The sequence below is a fragment of the Haliotis rubra genome, unplaced genomic scaffold (genome assembly GCF_003918875.1).
Source record: "Haliotis rubra isolate DU_JTF1 unplaced genomic scaffold, ASM391887v1 Scf307, whole genome shotgun sequence".
Classification (NCBI taxonomy): domain Eukaryota; kingdom Metazoa; phylum Mollusca; class Gastropoda; order Lepetellida; family Haliotidae; genus Haliotis; species Haliotis rubra.
Genome location: NW_025766977.1, coordinates 472501 through 493521, shown reverse-complemented (window position 1 = coordinate 493521; position 21021 = coordinate 472501). Strand labels below are relative to the sequence as shown.

Genomic DNA, 21021 nt, shown 5'->3' with positions numbered 1-21021 from the left:
ATCTCTCTCTTGCACTCAGTGCTGACATAATACAATGGTTCGTTTACCGTTACAAACATGTCGAAGTAACGGTTCTCTCTCATACCCAAATGTAAATTACCATCTTAAAACTAAGAACTCTATTTAATTCATCTATCCCCTTTTCAACACTAGTCAATATTCGTTGTTTTCTTTCTGAAAAATATATATGTATATATTTACCGTTCCTATTATTCAACTGTATTGTCTGTCTACCAATCACTACTTTTTTAGAAAAAATACCGCTGTGGCGATAAGGACAATATGCTTAAAAATCATCAACAGTACTAATATATCTTTTAAATAAAATAGATATTTAATATAAAATATCAAACAGTATGAAGCTAATGCAATAAAAGTTCAGATATTACATGATATTAATTAACAAACAAGCTGTTGCATGAACACACATACACGCGACAAGAATGTGACCTTTTTCACAAACATCCATGAAAAATACATCGTTGGATTTTGCTTCCAAGACAAATATAATAATATCACATGATTTTCTGTATATCGCTTAACGCAGAGCAACGATTGACGGTGCGTAGTGGATGCTTTCATAACAATTACTTGTCATAAAAGCGATAAAACCAGTTATGATAATAAGAGATTTCTGACCAGATATAATTGTCCGATTCCAACTATATCATGCGTGTGTTTATGCACCAATATCAAATTGTCATGGTAAAGGTGTTCGTGAAAAAATGAGCTTATCCAGCCCCATCGGTGACATTCTTCATAAACACACGGAAAGGCAAGTCAATTGTCCACTTGCAAAAACCCAGTACCTATACACTGTATTGTATATTCGGAATATGGAATTACTTTGGACATTACTTTGGTCATTGATACGTCAAACTTGATATGTCCACAATATGTCAACTAAAACATTTTCAGTGAGTGAGTGAGTGTTTTTAGTTTTACGCCGCTTTTAGCAATATTCCAGCAACATCACGGCAGGGGACACAAGAAATGGGCTTCACACATTGTACCCATGAAAAACATTTCGATATCTCAATGAGGCCTTGAACTTTGTAACGCTGATCAAACGTTTGAGCAGGATTTCATGTCAATTGGGACACTCTTTTACGTTAACCACGGCATATGAGGTGTTATTGCATGACAAAAATCCTTTAAAAAACAAGAACGTAAACAGACTTTTTAGTGCACTGAGCCCGCTGTTTTGTTACCACTCGTGTCCTAACATCTTTGAGTGGCATTTTAGAAGTTTGGAAGTACAATATAGAGAATCTTTATGGATAACAACTTCTTTATTTGGTGAGTGCGACGTTTCGATATAGATTCCTGTACCCCTGTCAAGCAGGTTACAACAATCACTACAGGAATCTGTATCGAAACGTCGCACTCACCAAATAAAGACGTTGTCCATAAAGTGTGTCAATGTTGCTCTCGAGTAATTCCGGGGTGTTTTTCTTGCAGTTGAAAGAAATAGGCGAGTTGCCACACATGTCTTTCTCTGGTTACTGAACGTTTGTTTAATTCTCGGACAAGCTTCTTACAGTTTACGGAAATGGCCGAATCATGACGACGCACCTGCACCATTCGTGTCATTACGGGAGAACTTCTTGCACGTTACGGAAGAAGTCGAGATGTCACGAATGTATCTGCACGTTGTTTTGTTGGGAGCGTAACGCGACACGACCCATTGAATAATGGTTCCATGTCAAACACAGACACACAATTGCCAAGTAATTTCCCCTTTCTTCCGCTCAGCTGTCAGACGACATGGGTACATGGCCGCGTCCTTCCTGTACAGACTACAGTTAATGTGTTTAATTCTTTTTTATGTCTTCTTTCCAGATACTGCTTTCCGTTAAACTGATTACAGCAATATGTTTTCTTCAATGTTGCGACAGAAAATGATGAAAAATTCAATTGGAAATGTTTCAGCAATCAGAACTTTGACATCTGTCGTTATAAAATAAATCATGAAAAAGACATGTTGGTTTGAAGATGTATACATTCTATCGAATGTGACATTATGATTGATACCAGCTGGTCGTGGGCTCAAAATTTATACTCAGATTGTTTTTAAACATTTGTAACGGATCGCATTTCACATATCTACCGTTTTCAATCACCATTTCATTTTCTTATTTCAGTTGTGTTTTAGAATTGGGAAGGATCCTATTTCAAAATATTAATTTGAGATACTAAATTTCATTGTCTTTATGTTTTAGCTAATAAATTAAAACAGTCAAGTAGTTGCTTACTTAGAAATACAACCGGTTCGATACACAGGCTGAGAAGTACGATTGCGCCGTACTCACCAGAAGGATCACAATTGATTTAACCAGGTGTTTGATTTATTGATCTTTAGTGAGCAACGTTATTTAAAAAAAATATGACCTTTATTTCATCGCTTAGTCAGCCCTCAATGAATATTCCTACGTGGTGTAATTTTAAGAAATATTATTGATTCAAAACTTAAACAATTAAAATTAAGAGTTTAAATAAAAGGTCACATAAAACACATCTTATCTTTAACGAAATGCCTTTTCCGCACAAATTTACAATATGAGGGGGCAAATATTTGCAGGTTCACCCCAGTCTTAGCTGAATCAAATTATTTTTAGCCCACACTGACCAGCCAAAGAATCCTTTTTACAAACTGCGACAAGAATGAGTAATGGTTTAGTACACAAAATCAATTTTGACAATAGGAGTTATGACAATTTACAATTATATGAGAAACAAACTTGGTGCACTTCCTTTTGACTCTCATCTCAGATGGGATTATGATATAGGGCATATCACGCGGACAGGTAAGTGAGTGAGTGAGTGAAGTTTGAATGTTACAGCAATACCACGGCGGGTGACACCAGAGCTAATCTTCGAACACTGTACCCATGTGGGGAATCGAACCCTGGTTTTCGGCGCAACAAGCAACCGCTTTTCCCACTAGGCTACCCCTACGCCCCACAAGTAAAGGGAGCATTATACATCGCCATTACAGTGCCACGCCACTGTGCTCGCGGTGAATTTCATTTTACACAAACGGTGACATAAGTAAATAGAATTGTTTCTCGAGTTATTTGATATACACTTCAGTACGCTTTGTAATAGAACTACTGAACAAATTTAGTGTTTTGAAAACGGTCTCCGAGTATGTTATCAGGGGGAAAGCGCCTACAATCTCTCCAAAATAAAGCTGCCCGTCTTGTTAGCCGTTCTAAGCCGTCCTGTGACGTACAGTTCATTCTGGATTCCTTACACTGGTTACGGATCCATGAAAGAATTGATTGCAAGGTACTCACTCTCGCTTACCAGTGTGTTAACTCCACGGCTCCCTCATACTTGTGTGATCTTCTCACACCATACACTCCTGCTCACGCCCTCAGATCCAGTCACCAACACCTGCTGGATCCTCCATCATTCAACCTCAAGACATTTGGTGCCCGTTCTTTTTGCTTCAGTTGCAACCGCACTATGGAACTCACTTCCACTTAAATTACGTACAGCTCCATCCCTTCAAGTGTTCAAGCGTAACCTCAAAACACACCTTTTCAGTCGATATAAACAGTAACTCTCTCCAAGCTCATATTTACTACAATACTGATTCATATGACTTTTTGATGTGTTTGTTTTTAAACATTTGTGCGCGTTTTGAGCATGCCCCTTTGTGGTATGGAGTATTGCGCAATATAAGTACCCTTATTATTATTATTATTATTATTATGTACCATTGACGAGACGGTAATTTAATTACTTTTAGAAGTATCGCCAAAGTGATTGTGACAAAGAATCTTAACCAAAAAATACTTCTTTATCTCATTGCAAGACCAGTACAGGGTTTCAGTTTTATATCTTTTTATCAACATAATTATGTAAGTATGTAAATGACATTTGATTGTGAAATGGACTCAACACATATCCTATCTCTTCTTGTGTGTATTTGTCGAAGCTTTGTGAATTAGCAAAGGTGGCGCTTACATTATTACATACGTTATTCATGGAAGGGGACAAGGAGTAGGTTTGACGACAACTGGATTCAAGGGATTCCGAATTTTGTACAGGATTGAGTATGGCTGACTGGAACTTTCTATACGGTAGACAAATGGACCTTCAAACTACGTATGGAAATATATTCAGTGGTAAACCTCGCGGGGGAGCGGAGTTTGGAGATACACGTACAGGGCATGTTCTACTTGACCACGCTAATGCGTTATGGGTATTCTTATAGTAGCCATATATGACTCAGTGCTTGCTTGACCCGGTAGTATCTGTTGAAGTATCCTAAACAGACTGGACAAAACGAAGCGGCTGTACTATATAGAACGTCATCCGTTATTGACAAAGATCTGGATTAGTCCAAATTCGGAAAGGACATATTGCACCTAGTTTGAATACAAAGATGCAGTATCTTAATTATTCCAAGAATGCGGGAAATTAGACAGTATAGTCATTTCCCAATATTTGCTGTATTTGCATAATGTTCGTCCCATAATGCCCTTGGACGTCATTTCCTGCTTGCCGTCTGTTGTATCTGGCACCAATGGTGTTCTGAAGACATCGCGCCTCTGATCGAGGTTTCCTGAATTTACACGTGCCAAATAACAACATAAGGTCCATGGATTCGAGACTTTGAAATGAAATACACGAGCTGTTCCATCAATGACCTTGTTCACTGTGAACAGAAACAGTTTAAGCTAGGACCTAATAGACAGAAAACATGTGGTGTTGCCATAGATTTCAAATGCGTCATGTTTGACAGATCAAACGTTAGTTTTGACCTTAGTGGAGCACACTGTCTTTACGTTGTACGTAGTCATCATGTAGTCATAATGACCTTGCATGGTGTCTCGGTGTGACGACAATGTCAACCGTGGTGTCACGATCATGGGACGTCAGTCATGACCTTGCTAGCTGGCACAGATGGTGTCTCGGTGTGACGACACTGTGGGGTTGTGCCGTGGTGTCCACGATCTTGAGACGTTAGTCATGACCTTACTCTGAGAAATTGACGATGTCTTGGAGTCTTGGTGTGGTGACCACAAGCATAATGTGAACAAATTCAATGTCTGCGACGACTTTGCAGAGAGACACAGACGTTGTCGCGGTGTCTTGTCATCCCGGTGTAGTAGTGACTCCCAAACCTCACCATCACAGCTTCCTACGACATCAACATCAGATTCAACCATCCCATACTCCAATGTTACCCAAGGCCGTTGAAGCTGACACCAAACTCTGTAACTTTCAGAAGCACCATTACTTTTCCTCATCAGGGTCAATGCTTGCTGAACATATAGTCTCTCAAACCATTCTTGACAAAGTCTTTGCAAACTTGGTCCGCCTGTCGGGACTTGTACATCATTGCCTTCATGATTGAGTGCTCCGTCATGGCCGTTGGAACCATCGAGAGAAAGTTTGGTAATGTCATAATGCCTTTTATTCCTATGTTGACATCTAAACCTGCAAAAGAGAAAGAGGTGTTACGAAAACTTGAAACTATGACGCCCCAAGCCCAAACCAAACCCAAAACAAGTGTTTGCCACTAATATGGCAATGTCCCCCGCCGCTAAAGAAGAACGAAATATTTACATATTTACTACTTTTTTATATTTTTGTTAGATAAAACATGCCTGAAATGACTGGTGTCTGTATAATCACCCAATGTAGGCTGTCAGCATAATTGAAAACATTGGGTACAACAGTTCATGAGATATCGCGTTAACAAGAATCAGGACGTACGTACGGACGGACGTACGGACGCTGCTGAATATAGGTCCCCGTTCCACGTTCCGGCGGGGGACAATAACACACAACACCTCCACCCCCCAACCACACCCCCAAACAACAAAAAGCTAACAAAAACACCCCCCACATCCCCCTAAAAAACAACAACAACAAACAAAAAAACAACCAAAAACAACAATACACCACACCAAAACAAACAAAAAAAACCCCCAAAATCAAACAACAACAAAACAAACAGAATATTCAACCAAAACAAACAGACAGCGACAATGAAAGGCAGGTTGGTCGCGTAATGACGAGTCAAACAAATATGCAAGTAAGTTCGTTGATCATGTTGGATGTCCAGAACATATTCCTATAAAATGCAGGGCAAAAAAGCATACATCTATGTTTGATGGCGGCTAAAAACACATGAACAGAGAGTGGAAGATGTTACCATGAACAGTTCCTGTTGGTCCACACATATATACGAAATCAAGCCTAGTAACGTTTTGATTTACTTCTTTAATTTTTTGGTCAAATGGAATTTTCAAGTGTAAACCTGGTATAACTGGAACAATTACGGGTGTGGCATTATGACAAGGCACATATCCATATTATATAGAACAAACTTTATGGATATATTCAGTGCGACGTTTCGATACAGACCTTGTACCGTTGTATCGAAACGTCGCACTCACGAATAAAAAGAAGTTGTTATCCATAAAGTTTGTTCTATATTGTACTTCCCTATTCTAAAATGCCACTCAAAGAAGATATCAATATTACACTAAACGTTTATCCGATCGTCAGAGTAATACATTTTCACATAAGCACTAACGTTACATAATCAATCAAGATCGTGTTCCTATATCGTTAGGTTCTCAGGCGGTGTATCTATACCGTACTAACACCTAAAACATGACCGGTCAAACAGATGGAATGAGGTCTTTTAGAAAGGCTTTGATCTTTTATCCATTACAGCCTAAGTGTAGTGGATAAAACGTCTTCAAAAAGAACAGAGGGTCGATGGTTCGTCACTTCGCGTCACACCGAACAATTTTAAAAGGTAGCTGGTACTTCTTGTTACCCTGGGTGGGGTTCTGGATTAGGGGGATATATTTATATATATTCAGTCTAAACCTACGTTTTCTGTAATGAGAAGAACGCAAATTGAAATATAAAGGTTCAGTTTTTATATCGTGCTACCTTTCCATCCATCTTAATTTTTCGGAAAACTTGCTCAGTTGAAGTATAGCTTCTGACAAAACATTTCACAATATTGCAAATGCCACAGCTGCTAAATGAGAAATGGCGCCACAGGGAGACTTTGATTAAAGTGTTTTCGTTTTAAGAAAAAACCCAAATCATCTGTCTTGTATTGAAGATGAAGACATATTACAACACTATTACCAATATGTCATATATGAAAGCATAAAATCATGTTTTATTCCATCCCGTTGCCATGGAAACAACACATTGGAACGTTCGTGAGAGTGAATTAGCAATATACCACGGTTAACGATTTAATATCTTGCAGTTTCACATACGTTTAAGAGACCTTGAGTTTATTTACGATGGCAAATATATGATCTTGGTGAATGCGTGGCCTTTGTGTTCCGGATTATGTACATGGAATATGGTTGTCAGACAAGCATTATGTCAACAGAATAGCGTCATTGATTCTATATTTACACTGAATGGCACAATAAATACAGGGTTCTCTAATAAAACATTTTTCCCTTGGGAAATTCATTTTTAGATGATAGTACATTGTATTTTGAAACAAAAGTCTACAAATATTTTTGCTGGTTGCTAAAATGAAACAAACGAGCAATGTTTATTCCATGATGGTGTATTTGATACGGATGTAATAGTTGTTTTGTTGAATAATTTTGAAATATTTCGGCGAACGTTTTAAGCTTTGTAAGGTTCTAATAACGTGTGTGGGGCGGTGGGGTAGCCTAGTGGTTAAAGCGTTCGCTCGTCACGCCGAAGGCCCGGGTTCGTTTACTCACATGGGTACAAAGTGTGAAGCCCATTTCTGGTGTCTCCCGCCGTGATATTACTTGAATTTTGCTAAAATCGGCGTAAAACCCAACTCACACACTCACTAATTGAGTTTGAGGTTTAAACATATTTTATTCCATTCAAGAACAAAGAAAAGGATTGGCAAACAACCCTAAGTGGCTTATATTAATGCCGCTCCATAATTCATGTGAAGGTTCACATTTATGCGTAATGTACATTTTTATAATAGTTATAACAAGTTATCTCTGAACATTAACAATCTTGGATATCAACAATTTATCTTGGTTTTGTTTCGTGGCCAGTTGATACAAATATGAAAAATAATAGAAACTACAAACACTTTTGTGAATCAAATCGTTTTGATGCAATAATGATTTGATGGACTGACCGTAGAGTATCCATATTCGTCTGATGTGATACTGAGTTATTACCATTTAGCACATCCCGCAGGGAGAAACCTTTTTTCATAGAAATAGGATTCGCATCGAATGCTATATTTAGGACAGATGAAAAAAGAGTGGAATACATCCTCATAATCTTGTGAGCAGGAACAAGAAGCATTATCAGAAATGAAACGATTATACTTATCACTGTTTAAGTCACTGAATCCCAATCTAAGGCGGCAATGTATTATTTGACAGAATCGACTACCAAAATTTAGATCGAACATTGTGTTGGTATTAACTTGTGGTTTGATTAAATTCTTAAACTGTCCAACAGAGGAAGCGTTTGTCGCATTTGTAGGTAGGTCATTCCACAGTTTAATTGTATCGGTCAAAAACGATTTGGCATAATTACTAGATTTGCATCTTATAGTCCGATAATTTTCATTATTCCTAAGATTGTAGTTACTGTTATCAGAAACATTCCCTGGAGCAAGATCACAAAGATAGTCAGGAACCATATGGTTTAACATTTTGTAAAATAATGTTAATTTAGAAATTTCTCTCCGTTTCGCTAAGGAAGTCAGGTTTGTCTCATGATATAGTTTCGCATGGCTTGTACCTCTAACTGCACCACATATTGTGCGTAAGGCATCTAAGTGAAGGTTTTCTAGTGACAAGGACTGTTCGTTTGTACAATTGTCCCAGAGATGACAGCAATAGTCAAATAGAGGTAAGATAAAGGATTTATACATTGTTTCGAGAGTTTTGTGTGATAGTCTGTATTTAAAACTACGAAGGCAATTAATCATAGGGCTAATTTTTCTTATCATTTCATTAATGTGGGAATGCCAAAGGAGGTTTTCCTGTAAAGTTCTGCCTAAATGTTTATGAATCTGCACTTCATTTATACGGGTACCGTTCATCGAGAGGGGAGGTTTCGTAGAAGGTTTGGTTTTGCGTGAAAATTGGATAGTTTCAGTTTTGTTTGGATTAAATTTTACTTGCCAGGTTTCTTCCCATTTAGATATTCTGTCTAAATCTGAGTTAAGAGTAAACGGACTCGCATGGGGATCATAGAGTGATGTGTCGTCTGCGAAAAGACGTATATTACTTTCGATTCCATCAACTATGTCGTTTATATATACTAAGAATAAAAGGGGTCCAAGGACTGATCCTTGGGGCACTCCGGCTATTATTGGTTTTAATTCTGATTTAAATTGAGTTTGTATTGTTTTGACTTGTTCAGATTAGTACGTTCTTTCCCCGACAGGTTTTTGGAAGGTTTTTGGTAGAAACAATGAAAGAATAATTATTGCTTTCCAATGTTAATGCTGTTCGCGGCTGAAATAAAATTACTGCCGGTTTATTTATAAATGAGTGAGTGAGTATGATTTTAAGCCGCTTTTAGCAATATTCCGGTAATATCACGGCGGGGAACACCTGAAATGGGCTTCGAACATTGTGCCCATGTGGGGAATCGAACCCGGGACTTCAGCGTGACGAGCGAACGCTTTAGTCACTACGCTACCCCACCGCCCCTTATTCATAAATGAGTAAAGTTGTTACCTGTGTGGAAATTGTAGCACCTTGCGGCGTCTCCCTCGGCGACAACAAACGTGTCAGAGTCTTCGAAGTACGCCACAGTCTCCAGTCTCTGCGACAGCTTGATCTCAAACAGTCGTGGGCTGAATTTCATTAATTTTAGAGCGAAGGAATCACTCAACGAATGTTCAGAGGTACTCTTGTAGGTGTTGAAACATTTCATGAAGATATTTCTCATCATCTGGAATGAAGCAAATAAAATAACGTCATGAATAACCCTCGTGGTCCAGTGGATAGAAGCTGGGAGATCGGAAGGTCGGTGGGTCGATCCGATGCCCCGTCACAACAGGAGGTGTTAAAGGATGGTTGTTGTTGTTACTCTGCCTGGCGATTGGGATAAATGGAATAAGTGAGTGAGTGAGTTTAGTTTTACGCCGCTTTTAGCAATATTCCATCTATATCACGGCGGGGGACACCAGAAATGGGCTTCACATATTGTACCCATGTGGGGAATCGAACCCGGGTCTTTGGCGTGACGAACGAACGCTTTAACCACTACGCGTCCCCACCGCCCCTAAATGGAATAAAATTAGGTATGGTCGTATAACAAGTCAGATATCGATGTTGATTTGTGGCCTGGTACCACAGTGGGCTAGTACTAGATAACCCGTAATAGCCGACCTAGTATAGTCTGGCACCCGCATACGTTCATGAATATGTCTGTCGCTTAGTCAGTTAAACGATCTTTAAGACGTGGTTAAACACCATAGATAACCTCATAAATCATAAAGGTATACATGTTTATTTGTGACTGAATTGGTCTCCTAAGTTTCTGACATCTTGTTGTCTGAGGTGAAATGCCATAAAATATAACATAATATATACTGTAGGGATCAGGTAGAGAGTCTCTGTCTGACTTCAATGATCCTCGTCACCGTACCCCGCTGTTCCAGTCGCCTCAGTTGCCGCGATTCGCTGTACAACATAGCTGCGTCCCTTCTAAAGGCGCGCCATGGTTGAGGGCTCGAATCTCGGATCGCTCCGATTATAGTACCATGTCTGTCAGGACCATACCCGTGCTCATGGGTTTCAAGAGACTGAACGAATGGCATGCATTACTTCGGGGCTTCCTCCCACATTAACACACCGTGATAGAACGTCACCAGTACGGCGTTATTATTTTTTTAATTATAGGATATTTATATAGCGCACATATCCACACACTAGTGCATGTTCAAGGTATTTTTCCCTCGATCATTGGATGTCAATCTCAACGGCACATCGCATTATCAATCTCAACTCCCTGGGGAGTATACAACTCTTGCAGCCACTAGGCGCACCGAGTTATTGTGGCTTTCTCATCCTAACGATGCGTTAAACCCAACTCAAACCTTCCCATGCCAGAGCATGACATAAGGGTAATACTATTCAAACCGGCATTAAACCAAACTCAACCCTACCCCTGCCAGAGCATGACATAAGGGTAATACTATTCAAACCGGCATTAAACCAAACTCAACCCTACCCCTGCCAGAGCATGACATAAGGGTAATACTATTCAAACCGGCATTAAACCCAACTCAACCCTACCCCTGCCAGAGCATGACATAAGGGTAATACTATTCAAACCGGCATTAAACCCAACTCAACCCTACCCCTGCCAGAGCATGACATAAGGGTAATACTATTCAAACCGGCATTAAACCCAACTCAACCCTACCCCTGCCAGAGCATGACATGAGGGTAATACTATTCAAAACATTCTACTAACTAACTGATTTGAGATCGTACTAGGGTGGTAAAGTGGCCGAGTGGATAAAACGTTAGCTCGTCACACAGGAGACCCGGGTTCAATTCCCCACATGGGTACAATGTGTGAACCCTTTTCTGGTGTTCCCCGTCGTGATATTGATGGAATATTGCTAAAACCCAACTCACTAAAATGGAACTGAAGAAAGATTTATTCCTCGTGGTTTCATTATCTGAAAACCCATCACGGAATAATAATGTGACTGACTACATCTAACGTTATCCGACACCGTATCTTTACGAGTCCCTGAATGCTACTTACTGTATTAATGTCTGCAAGAAAAGACAAGCCAAACCAGACTTATTCAAGCAAACGTCTGAAACCGTCTGAAGTATGTTCCTCGTCTGTTAGTGGTATGCAACTCCCGTATATTCAAAAAGACACATTTATGTCTGTGGGACTGGAAGGAAGCGGAGTGAAGTGTAATAATTCACACACGTCCATTATCCCCCTGTTGTTCACGTCTGCTGTATTCATGCATCTCATTCATAGATGTCGCTGCGACATTTATGCGCCGAAAATGCATTGTGGGATTTTGGGTCTTGTCGTAAAGTAGCCTGACTAATGTCGTGAAAGATCTATGGCAGCTCTACCTAATTTCTCCACGACTTCAAAGCCCCAAATTGCATTGTGGGATATGTGATCCTGCCGTAAAGTGGACAGCCAAATGTCGTAAAAAGATCTATGGCAGCTCGAATTCTTATACTCCACCACGACTTTAAAGCACAGGGTTGCATTCTCGGATATGTGGTCTTGACGTAAATTGAACCAAAATGTGAACAAAATCTATTGCACTTCTGCCTAATTCTCCGATGAGCGGGCACTCCACCGTCTTCTTCGCGTTCAAAGAAATCATTGGCCACTTCACGGAGCCTGATTATAAAACATACAATACAAAAATCGATGACTCGGTATTCAGTTAAAATAGGGCACCAACTGTGCAAAATATAATACCCCTTCAAAGGACAAACCCCAATCCGCCTTTGTATAACCAGCTTCAAAGAGTTAATCAACCTAACCGTATCCCTTTCCTTCTTCAAAATGTTTGCTGCCTTGGCTACAAAGCGTGTTTCAGTCGCATCAGGAAACCATATTGTATATAATGGAGAATGCATTGCTCCAGGGAAACCTCAAATTCCATTTTGTAATAACATTGAAACCATACATTAGTTCAAGATGTGTAGAAAATTTGAACTATGCGGAGATGCCCTTTCTGACGGATATTGGCAAGATAAGCCGGAAGTTCCTTCGTGAAGGGCATTGTCAAGTCGATGAGCACGCAGGGGCTGGATCATGAAGGAAATTACAACTCTCCAACCCTAATGTCATAATTCTCGCTCCTTGTCATGCAACTTGTATATATATTTCTTCGAGACGACGTGCCGGGTTTGGCGTCAGTAGGCCTAGTTATCAATTACGTAGGTACTGAACACCATGTGGTTTAATTCAAATTTCACCGAATGACACAACCACGCTTTCCAAACTAGGTCATTCCATGAATGACTTGGTTAAGCCGTTTCAGGAACTGATGGTAGTCTTAGACGTTCAGAGAAACTTGTCAACTTGTCAACTTGTCAACATCATGAGGGATGCTATTGTATGGCCTCTGCATGGATTTCTTCACTATTGTTTACGAAAATCGCCATGACTACGACTGGCGGTGCTACCGGAAAAGTTCGACAAGCTTACCCTTTTCCACTTTTGGTGTCAACACTAATTTTCAGCAATCCATTCACATAATTTCTACTTTGCCCTTACGGCCTGTGGATTGTGTTTCGGTAAATGCTCTAAACGGACTTTTTATATCGTTGCCGTAAATAATTGGTCTAGAGGCACAGCGTTCGATTGGTCGGCTCAGCTGCCTCCGTGGTTCTACTCCTAATGTCAGTTGAAACCACATCGTCCCCGTCGTTATATTGCCGGAATATTGCGATAGTCGTGTAACACCCCTGACAGAAAGAGCCAAGAGGGAGTTGAAGAGTCTAGCATGGGTTGCTTTGACCAGTGTTAACCCGGATATTGATGGGTGCAGTACTTACCACGCTGCCGGTGGCAAATGAGTGAGTTTAATTTGCTTTCAGCAATTTTTCAGCAATATTACGGCGGGGTAAACCAGAAATGGGCTTCACACATTGTATCCATGTGGGGAATCGAACCCGGGTCTTTGGTGCGACCAGTGAACGCTTTGACCATTGGGCTACCATCGCCCCCCGATGTGAGATTTTTGCGAATTGGGATCAGTGCTGCGTGAAAAGCTTATTACCGTTACCTACCTTGGTTGTAACTGATGACGATGACCTCGATAACGATAATTATGACGACGATAATAACGATAACTGTGGTGGTGACTGTAATTATGGGAATGAAACCTATGATGACAGTAGTGATAATTACACCGACAGCAACAAAACATGTGGATAATGAAGTGATAATGAAGAAATGATTATCTACTCACCGATCTATCTAACACAACACGTAATGTTTTCACTAATGGAGATTCGCACTTCGGAACAATAAGCGTCATATAACGGGACTTGGAACTGCCAAATATTTTCAAAGAGAATCCCGTTAATCCATCACATTCGCTTGTATCCGTCCCGTAGGCTGTCAAGTCAAAGTGCAGGTTGTGGACCCGTCTCTCCGGCATGGGGACATTGTGTTGCTCCGGGCGATCCACGGCAGCCACCGCAGCGTACGCCTTACACGTATGTTGTACGAACTCGTCGCTAAGTCCCATCGTACGCACTGCTTGGCCGTTAGCTCCATCACAAACGATGACGAGTTTTCGCCCTGGGATGTACTCTATTTCTTTTGTATGCTCGCGGGTAAACTGCAAGAAGAGAATGCAACGGTAAAATTGAGGGTCGATATTTTAGTTTGAATCATGATAATATTTTCAAAACGTCCAGATGTTGGACTGAATTAAAATTTGTTTAATTTATTTTTTGGATATTAATTAATTATTTGTGTGAAGCGTATCTTCTAAATAATTTACTATTTAGTATTTAATAAACTAAATCGATGTTTGTATGCCAAAATATGGGAGATTAAGGGTTTCAAAGCGTCAGTGCTACTTGTAACTGTTATTTTGCTTTTTACGACCCATGAAATCTGTTCCGGCAGATGATCGTGGCTGGTTATTCTCTAGCTTTAAATGTATATGCATACATATTGTTATGCGTTCATGGAGTTAGGAGTTTCTGAACAGGTATGCACACTTTGGGTAAATACGCGGATTTACCGAGTTTTGTTTATTTGTTTGTTGTTGTTTACCGCCGCGCCCAGCAATATTCCAGCTATATGGCTGCGGTCTGCAAATAATGGAGTCCAGACAATCCAGTGATCAACAGCATGAGCATCGATCTACGATAGTGGGATACGATGACACGTGTCAACCAAGTCAGCGAGCCTGACCACCCGATCCCGTTAGTTGTCGTTTAAGACAACACGGATTGCTGAAGACCCATTCTAACCATGTGTTAAACGTGTTAAAACGTGTCAATACACAATAAGAAACTAATCTTTTCCACAGCAATTCTAAAGCATTTGATTGTTCAGCTTAACAGTAAACAGGCCATGACGTTCGTTCCAACTTGGACATATATATATCCTAACGCATAGACCTCAAATATTGCACTATAACATCCCTTCTGAGTAAGATTCGGTGCTACAGCCGCCCACCTTAACACACAACCTCCATTAACGTGCAATTGCCATAGTGTTGAGTATTTCCCCCGGGAGGGCAAATCAAGGCTCATGCCAAAATCCCAGCAAACCTACTGAAGAATGCTGAAGCTCTGTGTAATGCCGTGTAATTTAGTTGACAACGTGGGATGATCGAATAGTTGACCCTGTTGATGTCTTGGCGTATTTGCGTGCAAGGAGGAGGGGCTTCCCCCGAATAATTTGCTGTTATCACGGTAACCTGTTGTTTAAGGCTTGAAATGCTGTTATCAACAGGTAATATGGCAGTATTTACATGCGTCATCATGGCGTTTCCCATTAGCGGGATCAAAAGGGAGTCAAGTCATCTTGTTTTGTCTTGAGGTGCATAGGTTTTTCTTCTCGGGATTCTTAGATGTGAATCAGCCTTTTCCTTTTATGTATTTTTGCCTTAAAAGTAATTTTCTCAAAAAGCTTGGAAACACAATTTTCTTATCACCCTATCTCTACCTATGATTGAGTATCACTGTAAGAACAAATACATGAAAATAAACTGACGTTTAGAAGAAAGTACACAGTCACCTGATTCTTTGGTAAAATGTTTTCTTTAAAACAGCATTAATATTTTAATAAGTGTTTTGATTCTGCCTTGTCACAAATCTTGTGCAAGTGTTTCCAAAACACCAGATATTGTACCCAATTACACCATTGCTAGCGAAATATTTATGGTTTTAATGGAAATAGTCCCAAAACACCAGGTGTGTACTTTCTTATGAACTTCAGTATATATACAACGGAATCAGAATATTGCTCACTGTGGGCAGGCAAGTATGAAGCTGAATACACACGCACGCACACACATACGTCCACATGCAGAGGCACACACATTCACAGTTACTTTTAAATGGTGTATTACAGGTGTATCTGAAAGTAGGTCATGCTTAACATTTACGGAAACATCTTGGGTCATGATTGTTCAATTCAATCCAATTCCTTTATTCTCATTCAACCACCATCGGTGGTACAAGAGTAGACAGTACATACAAATTATGCATACAAAAACAAGGTGTAGGTTAATTTTGGTTATATTCGGTGAAGTTTCTTTAGTGTTGAGTTGATGATAGATATATATCTGGAAAGCTTTCTTAAGATTGACAATTTTTTTGACGTAAATAATGATTGAAAAGTACAAAAATTTGGAAACGTATTGAATTTATGGGGAATATGAAGGTCTTGTTCGACAGCAAATGCCTTACATCTAAAAATATAGCGAAATTCATCGGCAATCGCTGGGCTTTTACAAAGTTGGCAAGTTCGGAGTTCTCTTGGTGTATTAGTCCACCTTCCAGTTTCAACAGGTAGATTGTGATTACAAGATCTGAATCGCAGGATTGGGATAGAAACAGAGCTAGGTAATAAAAGGTATTTTTCGAAAGATGAATAGTTTTTCAAGTATTGATAATAAGAATCCGTTGGGCCGCTACGAACACTAACTTGCCAACTTTGGAAAAATTGATCTTTCATATTCTCTCGACCTACATAACAAGGTAATTAGTGCTAACACATAAAGGTTTCTGAAATACATAGCTTAAACCACAGTAATTAAGAATCTTCTGTACATAGTTTAACCAACTGGAATTACGTTATCAGTTTTACAGGAAGAGTTACTAGTTCTAGCTTGTGCCAATAAATAATCATTCTTTTGCAAATTACAATATCCAAAGGCATTCGACCAAGTTCTCCATAAAACATAAACCTTGGAGTGGAGTTTCTAAGACCATTGTCAATTTCAGAGACTTTAGATGAACTTTTCGGTAGCAGCTAAATTTTCGTTACCTTCATCTAATGTGCGAAATAGTTTCCAGTTTGTTGCTAGCCAGTCGGGCTAGATATCCCTGAATTATACTAACCCACAAAATAACTCACTAGCCCGAAATTTGAATGTAGACCAGGGTTTCATCATTAAGCTTCTAATATAATGAATATTTTTATCAGGCCATAATCTTGCATTATTCATAAGTGTATGATAACTTAACAAGTCGGAGAGAGTGTTATATTTACAAAATGACCCCATGAAAATTCACTATCCAGTCGGACCAGTGACTGTGGAGATTTACTGGCCCGACTGGATTTTTACTAGCCACGGTTAGCGGGCCAGTGGCTATTGCGCACACTGCCTTTATCTAAGTTTAAAGTCTATTTTACGCCGAATGGAATCTGCTTCGGTGGATGATGGACACTGGCGATGACCTTTAATTTATCTTTGATATATACAACGAAATATTAATCGTCTAGCTTCCAAGTATATACAATCTATCATTGGAGCAATGTATAACGTACACGACAGAGAGTCATCAAGATACTATTGAAGATAATTACATAGGGATGCTGCTGTCCGTGGAGACGTGGCTGTGTCACGGGGATGGATAGCAGACTCATCTGTTTTATCATTAATTTCGTGGCGAGACTTAGATTAACGGAAGGTTATATCCCGAACGGCTGATGACATTGCGTGCTGGGTGTCGTATGTCACTGCGTCGCGACATATTGATGGTATGCCACTATGGTGAATATCGTTTACATATTGTGGTTGGCTATGATATATTTTTGGCTATGATACTTTGTATAAAACGGATCTGAGTTTTCGCTTTGAAAATTACCTCTTCCACTGCCCATCATTATTCATCATTTATACATTATTTGGGTGGGTGAGTGAGTGGGTGAGTGAGTGAGTGAGTGAGTGAGTGAGTGAGTGAGTGAGTGAGTGAGTGAGTGAGTGAGTGAGTGAGTGAGTAAGTGAGAGAATGGGTAAGTGAGTGAGGGGGTGGGTGAGAGAGTTAATGAATGAGTGGGTGGGAGATTAAGTAAGTGAGGTTGTTTAGATTGTCTTTTTCCTCGATGTTTTATCAAAGATCCCAAAAGACATTAGTAAAATATCACTGGACCCATTAAAATCTCTTTAATTTATCGATCGAATATTTAAAAAGAAAGAAAATGAATAATGGATGATAAAGGAAATGGGAATGTGATACCGTTAAGGTATTTTTACAAACGAGAAATACGTTCAACATATAGTAGCAGCAGCTGTGGCTGCAGAGTGAGTGAGTGAGTGTCTGAGTGACTTCGTGATGTCAGTGTGTTTATGAGTGAGTGAGTGAGATGGTTCAGATATCCGTGGAACTATTTTCTCGCTATATCCCCCAAGCCGAAGAACGACACAAGCAAAATATATGACACCATCTAAAATCACATAAATAAACTCTGTCAAAAAAGAAACGCAACCCCTGTATTTTAGAGATTTTGATCTGAAGTTTTAAGACGACACAGCATTTTTATTATTTAAGACAGAAGTCTGAAATTTGGCAGAATAATAACCAAGATGGGCATGTTTAAAATTGTCATTTCAAAAGTCATCTCACAGACACCAGTTTGTCACCAGGGGGGCGTCTTTCTCAGTATCTCGTATGAGCACCACGAGCTGCAATCACTGCACGGCATCTCCTTGGACAAGAACGGATAAGACGCCGGATTCTTTCCTGGGGAATGGCTCTCCACTCCTCCTGCAGTGCAACGCCGAGCTGTTGCAGCGTCTGTGGCGGCGGCTGACGTTGACGTACGCGTCGACCCAGAGTATCCACAGGTGTTCAATAGGGTTGAGGTCTGGTGATTTAGAGGGGCTATGGCAAGACATTGACGTTGGAATTCTGCAGAAAGTTCATTGTTGCACGTGCAGTATGAGGCCGGGCGTTGTCTGGTTGAAAAATCTGTGTCTGTTGGTCAATAATCGGGAGAAGGTGAGGCTGTAATACGTGGTTGATGTAACGTTGGGCTGTCAGGTTCCCTGGAACGATCACCAAGTCTGATTTCTGGTTGTATGAGATGGATCCCCAAACCATAACGCTTTCTCCGCCAAATCTGTCCCCCCTGTCGAACGCAGATGGGCGCAAAACGTTCATGACGTCTCCTATACACACGTTTTCTTCCGTCGTGATGTTGCAAAAGAAAACGGGATTCATCAGAAAACCAGATGCGCCTCCAGTTTTGTAAAGTCCATATCCTTACGTTGTTGCACCACCTGAGTCGTCGGCGGAGATGTAGGGGGCGTAGTACAGGTCCAACAACTGGTCTACAGGCACGTAAACCCGCTTCTTTCAGACGGTTCCTAATCGTTTGAGCTGACACTCTCCTCAAACCTGGTATTTGTGTGGCAGTCACGGTTGGTAGGGCATGCCGATTACGCAGGTGATGGACCCGGATGTACCGATCTTGAAGGGGTCGTGATTCTTGGCCTTCCACTTCTCGGGCGATCGTTGGTCAAATTGAAGTTGTTGTAGCGGCTCCAAAGTCGGGATATCGTTGTTTTGTGAACATTTAGGTGCCGTGCAACAGTTCCAAAACTTTCTCCGGCTTGAACACGACCAATGGCGATATTTCGGTCGGCAGCACTCAATCGTGGCATTTTTCACACAGCTTTTCATGCGACAAATGAATGAATATAATACGAAAGCACATGGGCTTTTATACACCCCTACATTAACTGCCATTTTCATGATTTGCATGTGGTTTTTTTTTGTGCGAAGTCACCATGAGGGTCATTTCATGCGTTGTGACGGAATAAGCAATAAAATACACTTATGCGTACAAATGCAGTTGTTTGGATGGTAATCTTCATTAATTACGTGTATCATTTCAATACATTCGAATAACATTTAGTTTGGAAGCAATAACTTCATTCAAACGAATTTTTCATATCTGAGGACAGGGGTTGCGTTTCTTTTTTGACAGAGTTTATATCGATCGAGTATGTTAAAAGAAGACAATGAATAATAAATCATATAGGAAATAGGCAACCATTTCTGACGTATCTGATCTGAATAAAAAAATCGATTTAGGATAACGGTTCAGAATTTCTGCACAGTCTGCTATATCAATTGAGTAAAACCATTTTGAGCATAACAGCTCCCGAATGTATACGTCGACTGTTAACGGTAAACATCATCTAGACGATAAGGCGTTTAGTTCTCGGCCTGGGGACTCATTGTTGTGCCTGTATAGCCATTCATGTTGATACCTAAACAGTAAATGAATAATTCAAGATCGTTCATTATTATCGTCCATACTGTTCCCATCTGTTGGACATGATACAGATCTTGACGGTGTGGCTCGCTAATGGGAGCGAGGATTACATTTAGCAAGTCCTTTGGGTCCACCGCTTTGTACAGTATCCCATTGATACGTCATGCCATGCACCGTATGTGCGAGTAAAACCAAAGTTGTGAAGTGATTGGATATGGTTTTACGCTGCTTTGTACAGTATTGCAGTAATACGTCAAGTCACCGTACGTAGGAATAAAACCAAAGTTGTGAAGTGTCATTCCATCGATTTCGAGGATGGTGGGGGAGGGTGGGGTGATGGACACGAGAAATAGGCTCCACATATTGACCTCATGATAGACTGGAACCCGGGTCTTCGGCGGGACGAGCGAACACTTTAACCAACAGCCTACCGCTAAGTAAGGAAGGACCTGGAGGATTACTGCTTAGGTGAAACCCAATGAACAAGGGTATGGCCCTGAGAAACCAAGAATCGTCATCAGGGAGAACGTTGGATTCGACCCACGACCTCCTACTGGCGCGCCTAGGTAGGCAACACTGCACAGTGTCCCGATGCGCCTGGGACGATCGGCCATCCTGGTCTATAAGTTTATATTGTGTTTCGTTTTTGGATTTAATTTTATAATAAGTCGAATATTTGGATACACAAGGTATCCTCATGGCCTGTGTCCGAATAAGGTGCTGATAAATCAAGGGTCATAATCAAGACGGAGAATTTTTAGAATTCGAACCCCAAAAAGGTGGATCGTGATCGGG

At 40.3% G+C, this 21021-nt stretch overlaps 1 protein-coding gene across 4 annotated transcripts in view; it reads right to left on the bottom strand.

Annotated features, from left to right (window-relative positions):
* Positions 1-4826: 4826 nt before the first annotated feature.
* The window catches only part of LOC124282921, a 130637-nt gene continuing 114442 nt past the window's right edge, over positions 4827-21021 (bottom strand). For all 4 annotated transcript variants that reach the window (XM_046718969.1, XM_046718970.1, XM_046718972.1 and 1 more), the window contains 3 exons: positions 13943-14317; positions 9702-9918; positions 4827-5454 (listed from right to left, as the gene is read on the bottom strand). In XM_046718969.1, the coding sequence (XP_046574925.1) occupies positions 5270-5454; positions 9702-9918; positions 13943-14317 (777 nt within the window). In that variant the 3' untranslated portion in view covers positions 4827-5269. The remainder of the gene's footprint in view (positions 5455-9701; positions 9919-13942; positions 14318-21021) is intronic.